This window comes from Impatiens glandulifera, chromosome 9, assembly GCF_907164915.1.
Source record: "Impatiens glandulifera chromosome 9, dImpGla2.1, whole genome shotgun sequence".
Taxonomy (NCBI): Eukaryota; Viridiplantae; Streptophyta; class Magnoliopsida; order Ericales; family Balsaminaceae; genus Impatiens; species Impatiens glandulifera.
The window spans coordinates 13155980-13163465 of NC_061870.1; the positions used below are offsets into that span (position 1 = coordinate 13155980).

The following is a 7486-nucleotide window of genomic DNA, read 5'->3' on the forward strand; positions in this document are numbered from 1 at the left end:
TTATTTTATTTATAAGAATATTTTTTTATTATATTGTCTAAAATTTTAACCCTAAAAAAGTTCAATGATTTATACAATATTATTGTTTTAACTTGTATATTAATTTACAATATAACTAACCTACACTTACCTTTTATCTTAATTTGAAATTAACTAACATTATTTACCCTTAAAAATTTTATTAACTCTGTGTTGACCTGTACCACTTAGAAAAATAACCTAGTTTATATAATAAAATGTGAGACTAAATTAACCAAATTTTAATTACATAGTCTGATAGTCAACACTCTGACTTCTGATTATATGATAAAAATCTGCATTCAACTGTTTGTAAAAGGCAATAACAGTGACAAGCACAATCAAATTGATTCCAAATAAAATCTAATAGTCTTCTGATGCTGCAATCTGAAATGAACCTGATGTATTACTAAATCAAATCGTAAGTTTCAAACTATCAAATTTACAAAAACAAGTAATGAGAGTTTTAGGGTTCATCAACATACAAACTAACTAGGGCCTTTGAGTACTAGAAGAAGAAGAGTTGTCTTATAAAATTGTTCAAATAACATAGAGACAGTTGAAAGCATGAAGAACATGCCAACATTGCTCAATAACCTGATGAATTACATTTTTTTTTTCACCATTAAAATAACACATAATTATGATTTTTCTCACTGAAATACCTCGTATAGGTTCACTCCCTCAGCTTGTAAGCTCTTCCATCAATCCCTATCACAATGAAGAAAACAATGAACTCGACAGCTTCAACTCATACAAGAGTTCTTTCAAGTACATGAAAACACTAATTGAACCTGAGATATGTATGTTTCGGCATCAGTCCTTCTTAGAAACAGAATCGAATGCTTAGCAAGATTCGTTATCTGATCACTCAGAGCCACACTTCCAATATCGTCTAACACTTTTACCTTAAGATAAGGATCCTTAGGTGGCACCATATCCTTTCAACATACCAAGAACAAAGTTACTATATTCTTTCTAACGAGGCTAGTAAAATTTTAAATGTATACACAGAGAAAAGCTATATACCACAGCCAAATCAAGATCAAGGTCAGACATGTAAGATCTGATAGCTGCAGAGTGTTTTTTGGAATAGTCTTTCTCAAAGCTGCTTAGCTTCTCCTGAATTTGTTCAGGAAGCGGAGGCTCAATCATCCAATCCAGATTTCTGATTGTTTCTGCACGATTATACCTGATCCAAGACATATTTGAGAACCATTAACATTATCTGGGTGAGTGAAGACTGAAAACAAACCAGGTCATAAGTAATTTTTACACGTAGGACATGAGACAACGCTTGTTGCGAACCAAAGAAAGGTGATGAATAAGAGCACCATAGTGATCGGGATTTTTAGTTGTTTGGTTGCTCGAGGTTTCTTCTTGAACTTTGCTATGAACACATAACACTATTGTCAGTTGTAACAAAATCAATAGTGGAAAACACTTGATAAAGTAATTGGTACCTTAACAAGGATTGAAGCTGATGAAAATGAAAATCACATTCTTTAGTTACTTGAGAAAATAGATTTGCCTATGCAAACAGAAGAAAAAACATAAATTAGAGGATGAATGAACTTCCTTAAGGTAACATTACTAAGACCTTAAAAAAAGGTTCATATTTGTATGGTTGAAGGAGAACCCATCATACATTGAATACAGATAACTGCCCTGGTTCATTGGTCGAAAGTTCTTTCACCAACTCCCCAGCATTCTTGGCGTACATATTATCTTAATATCAGTTTTATGCTAGAGCTGCGATATTACAAGCGGATCATCAAACATACGCATCATAATTCATACAGATCGATCCAAATAGAACTAATTGACACCAAACAAACCAGAGTACATTCATCGTAAAATGAGAAAACAGTAAGCACACATCTTGAAAACATTCCAATTGTTTAACTGATCAAAAGGGTTAATAATGACCTAACATTTCCTCACAGAATAGCAACAATAACATTAGAATCAAGCACAAAAACTAAACTTGAAGCTCTAGATATGAATCTGAAAACCTTACAGATATTGGGTTTGTTAATTGCAGGTGTAGTATTCGACTTGGAACCCCTACTGCTACTCTCCCAAAAACAGCCGCATCACTCTCGTTTTCTTCTTTGCCATTTCTTCTATTTCTTTTATTTTGTTTTTTAATTGTCCTTTCTTCTTTCTTTCTTTTCTTTGCTCAAATGAGACAGGCTTGTTTGTTCTTCTCCTAGATTACTTAAGAGCCTATGGGCCTTGTTAATGAATTGGGTTATTTGACTCGGCCCACATAGAAGGAAAATTTGACGAAATGATCCTAGCAATGACATAATTTTGGGAAATTATCAAGAGAAAGTTGGCTAAAATGCCCATTTTGGACGAAAAACTCATTCGCCTCGACGCTAATTGTATTACACGACGCTAATCGCGTTACGCGAATTGATGAATCTGATAATGTTTGCAAAAAAAACCTCATGTAATGCGATAATGTTTGCAAAGATGTGACGCACCCCTTCATGTGACACGCTATCATTTTTGCAAACATTATCGCGTCACGCGATGTTATTTTTGCAAACATATCAAGTTATCCATTCGCGTCGCATGACGTAAAAGGATATTTTTGTCTTTAGAGAGGACGAAAATATTAGTTTTATAAACTTTATCTAGCCTTGATCATTTCTCAAAATGATGTAATTATTAAGGTTTTTTTTCGTGAAACTTCCCCAACTAAAAAGAAAAGATTCAAATCATTAAAGACAAGAGATTCAAATATTTGTTTTCTACAATTATCAAAATTATTTTATTAGAAATCAATTTAAGTTACCGAAAATCAACAAAATCTGTAATTGCATTGTCATAAACATTAAACATTTAAAAATATTAATCTCAAGTGATGCGGTGCGAGTCGAAGAGGCGTTTATGCGAAAGTTGCAGCATCCGAAAATATCTCGCAAGTGTCAGATTTCGACGATTGCCTAGTGTTTTTCGGGCGGAAACGTTTAGGGGCTCAAAATCGCATTTTTATTAGTTTCGGGTGTTTTTTGCAATTTATTAAAAGTTGTTTATTTCTTTTGCAAACTAGGGTTTGAGTATTTAAAAGAATCTTAAAACACTTTGTTAGGGGAAGATTATTAATCAGAAAACGAGGTTTCCTCAATATCTATCAACTTTCGGTATTCGTAAGAATCAACGAATCTTGATAAAGGTTCATCCTAGCCACGCACGCTGCATCAGTTGGTATCAGTTTCCAGTCGACCCTGAGGTATGCCGCCCCGAAGACAGCCGCGCAACCCTACCCCTGGTGCTGATGATGGTGACCTTGCTGAGTTGCGACGTGAAAACGCTGAGTTTCGCCGTGATAACGACGATTTGAGGCGGCAGGTTGATTGGTTGACGCAACGGATGGATGCATCTATGCACATGCACCACCCTGAAGATGATGTTACGATGACAGATGAAAACCCTCTCGGTGGTCTTCGGAATCGATCCCCTGAACGCCCCAATCATCGCTGGGAGCAGGCTTTCAGGGTGGACATCCCTAAGTTCGATGGTAGTCTACCACCGGAAGAGTTTATTGATTGGCTTTCTCAGGTTGAAGAGATTCTGGATTTCAAGGAAGTTCCTGCAGATCGTCGTGTACCCCTTGTTACGATCCGCTTACATGGTCGTGCACAAGCATGGTGGCAGCAGTTGAAACAGACACGTGTTCGTCATGGTAAGGCAAAGCTCACGAATTGGGACAAATTCAGGAAGCATATTAGGGCTGCGTTTCTACCATATAATTACGAACGTAACCTGTACCAGCGGTTCCAGAATCTTCGTCAGGCTTCTCGTTCCGTGGATGACTATTCCACTGAGTTTTACACCTTTGTGGCTCGTGTTGACCTGTCTGAGTCCCCTCTCCAGTTGGTTTCTCGTTATATTGGTGGCCTTCGCCTCCAGTTGCAGGATATTTTGAATATGTTTGATCCCTTGACTGTTTCTGAGGCACATCAGCGTGCTTCACAGGCTGAGAAACAGCTAGCCAGGCGCGGTTCGGGTAGCTTTGGAAAACAGGTTGTCCCCACTAGTGGCATTGGTTCTTCTTCCCAGCCGGCCCATCCCACCCTAGCCCCCCCCTCGCAGCACTACAGCCCCCCCGCAGGGACGTCCCGGTGGCTTGCGTTGTTTCAATTGTGGTGAAGTTGGCCATCGCCAAGCAGAGTGTCGCAACCCAAAGTCCACCAATCGTGGTCTTTTTACTGAGGTGGAGGATCCTGACTCTGCTCTTCCTTCAGATTCAGCCCCAGTGTATGATGTTTATGATGATGAGGCAGCGGAGGAGTATGTTTCTGGTGATGTTGGCCCCCTTTTGGTGATTCGTCGATCATGTTTAACCCCTCGTGCTCCTGACAACGAGTGGTTACGTAATAATCTGTTCCATTCCACTTGTACCATCGGTGGCAAAGTTTGCACCTTCATCATTGATGCTGGGAGTTGTGAGAATGTGATTTCTGAGGTTGCAGTTTCGAAGCTGGGTCTGTCCACTGAACCTCACCCCAAGCCTTATCGTCTGTCCTGGCTGAGTCAAGATTGTGTTGATGCCAAATCAGCCCAAGAAGGGTGCTGCCCCCACTCATCATGCGCCCCCCTACCACCTTGTTGTCTCGGGGTCCTTTTCAGACCGCCATGGTCGAATCGGGCATGGTGTTTGCTCCATTTTGTTCGCTGATTACCTGTGGTGCTAGTTCTGAGGTGCCTATTCCAGTGCAGCCGCTGTTACAGGAGTTTGCAGATGTTTTTCCTGAGAATCTGCCTTGTGCCTTGCCTCCTTTACGTGATATCCAGCATCACATTGACTTGGTTCCAGGTGCTGCCCTACCCAACCGTCCTCATTACCGCATGAGTCCCAAAGAACATGAAGAGTTGCGTAGACAGGTGGAGGACTTGCTGGCTAAGGGACACATTCGAGAAAGCCTTAGTCCCTGTGCTGTCCCGACCCTTCTTACCCCAAAAAAGGATGGGTTCCTTTTCCGTGGTGTGCAGCTGTGCATTCCAGATTGCAGCCTGCGTTTGAGGATGATTCAGGAACTCCACAAAGAAGGCCATGTTGGGCGTGATCGTACCTTCCAGCTTCTTGCAGCTTCTTATTTCTGGCCTTCGATGCGCAAAGAGGTGGGGCGTTTTGTTACTCGTTGTCGTGTTTGTCAGTTGGCTAAGGGCGCTTCGACTAATGCCGGGTTATACTTGCCTCTGCCTATTCCCACTCAACCATGGTCTGATGTCAGTATGGATTTTGTCCTTGGGCTGCCACGTACCCAGCGTGGTTCTGATTCGATTTTTGTGGTGGTTGACCGATTCTCGAAGATGGTTCATTTCATTCCCTGCAAGAAAACCTCTGATGCTGTGGCTGTTGCACAGCTTTATTTCAGGGATGTGTATCGCCTTCATGGACTTCCTGCCTCCATAGTTTCTGATCGGGACACTCGCTTTGTGAGTCACTTTTGGAGGAGTCTTTGGCGTTTGGTTAATACTCAGCTGAATTTTCGCAGTGCCTATCACCCGCAAACTGATGGCCAAACTGAAGTTGTTAATAGGTCTTTGGGGAACCTTCTGCGCAGTTTAGTTGGGGATCATCCTAAGGCTTGGGATCTGAAGCTGCCTCAGGCCGAGTTTGCTCACAATCATGCTGTTAATCGCTCCACTGGTTTCAGTCCTTTCCATGTGATTTACGGGCTGTCTCCGCGTGCTCCTCTTGATTTGTTAGCGCTGCCCAGCAAGGTGCGTCCTCATTCCACTACTGCGGATTTTGTTAGTCAGTTGGCTCAGGTTCATCAGACCACTCATGACCGCTTGGTTGCTGCTACTGCCAAGTACAAGGAGAAGGCTGATTCGAGAAGGCGTGCTGTTGATTTTGAAGTTGGTGACTTTGTGTGGGCTATTCTGACTAAGGATCGTTTTCCAGCTCATGAATATAGCAAGCTTGCTGCTAAGAAGATTGGTCCTGTTGAGATTGTGGAGAAGATCAACCCCAATGCTTATCGTTTACGCCTTCCCAGCCATGTGCGTACCTCTGATGTGTTCAATGTGAAGCATCTTGTTCCTTTTGTGGGTGAGTCTTCTTCTGATGAGGATGATGCGGTTCCAGATTCGAGGACGAATCTTTTCTACCCTGGGGGGAATGATGCGGTGCGAGTCGAAGAGGCGTTTATGCGAAAGTTGCAGCATCCGAAAATATCTCGCAAGTGTCAGATTTCGACGATTGCCTAGTGTTTTTCGGGCGGAAACGTTTAGGGGCTCAAAATCGCATTTTTATTAGTTTCGGGTATTTTTTGCAATTTATTAAAAGTTGTTTATTTCTTTTGCAAGCTAGGGTTTGAGTATTTAAAAGAATCTTAAAACACTTTGTTAGGGGAAGATTATTAATCAGAAAACGAGGTTTCCTCAATATCTATCAACTTTCGGTATTCGTAAGAATCAACGAATCTTGATAAAGGTTCATCCTAGCCACGCACGCTGCATCATCAAGTATATATATTAAAAAATTTAGTTTGCGGGATTGAGAGTATGATATTGATAAATATTGATTTATGTTATAACATTATAACCTAAATACTTAAATGAGTGATATTGAGATATAGATCAGATGAAGATTGATTGACAAATTAACATAAACAAGTCAGATGGATGAAAATTGATTGACAAACATTTTCTTCTCAAATCTGACTTTAGATCAGTTAATTTTCTAGCTTCAACTTTTACTTTATTTGTTAATCTCAATAGAATTTCTGTTTTATATTCTTCTTGATTTGAAGTTAATTATTATATCTGCCTATATATTTTTCTTGATTAGTAGTTAATTATTATATTTAATTTTGAAAAGTAATATTCTCTGCACAGTTCTTTATTTGATTGAAAGGTGTTCTTAGTATTGATCACATCCCAGGCACTATTTTGAGAGCCAACAACACTTCCAATAATTTAAATTGCAAACAAAGTCTCAATTTTGGCATTGACTCATTTAATAAGATATATTAATTTTTAACACAAATATAATATAATCCAAAAATTATATTTTTTATTTACAATTTTTTCCTGTAGAAGGGAATTATCATTCTTTGTGTGCATGTACATCACAAAAATAATTTGTCATAAGAAATAGACTCTTCATTACTCAATTCTTAAACAGATTAGATGGATTTATGTTTCTTATAAATAAAATATGAATCAATCTATATAATTATAATGCTTACTGATTTAAGTTATAATTGAGAGAAAAGTTTGCTCCCAACATAGTGATAATTTAATTGTTTTAAATTCTATCTATTTGCTTAGCTTTTTTTAAAGTAATATAATTTTATTGAAAAAAAAGTTTATAACATAAAAAATTTAAGTATTAGTAACATTGAAAGTCTATGTCAAATAGTGGGAATCATAACCGCTCTCAATTTTGGTGTCATTTAATCTGGCTTGACTTTTTTAACATTAATTTGGTACTTTCACCCCC

At 39.0% G+C, this 7486-nt stretch overlaps 1 protein-coding gene across 4 annotated transcripts; it reads right to left on the reverse strand.

The window, feature by feature from the left end:
- Positions 1 to 347: 347 nt before the first annotated feature.
- LOC124915364 (DNA replication complex GINS protein PSF1-like) lies at positions 348 to 2183 on the reverse strand. 4 transcript variants are annotated; one of them, XM_047456068.1, is made up of 8 exons: positions 2039 to 2183; positions 1667 to 1770; positions 1482 to 1549; positions 1295 to 1408; positions 1048 to 1210; positions 813 to 959; positions 684 to 729; positions 348 to 405 (listed from the first exon to the last, which is right to left on the reverse strand). In XM_047456068.1, exons 2-7 carry the CDS (start codon positions 1739 to 1741, stop codon positions 703 to 705), a joined length of 594 nt encoding a protein of 197 aa, XP_047312024.1. In that variant the 5' UTR covers positions 1742 to 1770; positions 2039 to 2183; the 3' UTR covers positions 348 to 405; positions 684 to 702. The 4 variants fall into 4 exon arrangements, with proteins under 4 accessions (XP_047312024.1, XP_047312022.1, XP_047312021.1 ...); XM_047456066.1 differs by having other exon boundaries at positions 348 to 416; XM_047456065.1 differs by having other exon boundaries at positions 400 to 615.
- Between the last annotated feature and the right edge of the window lie 5303 nt (positions 2184 to 7486).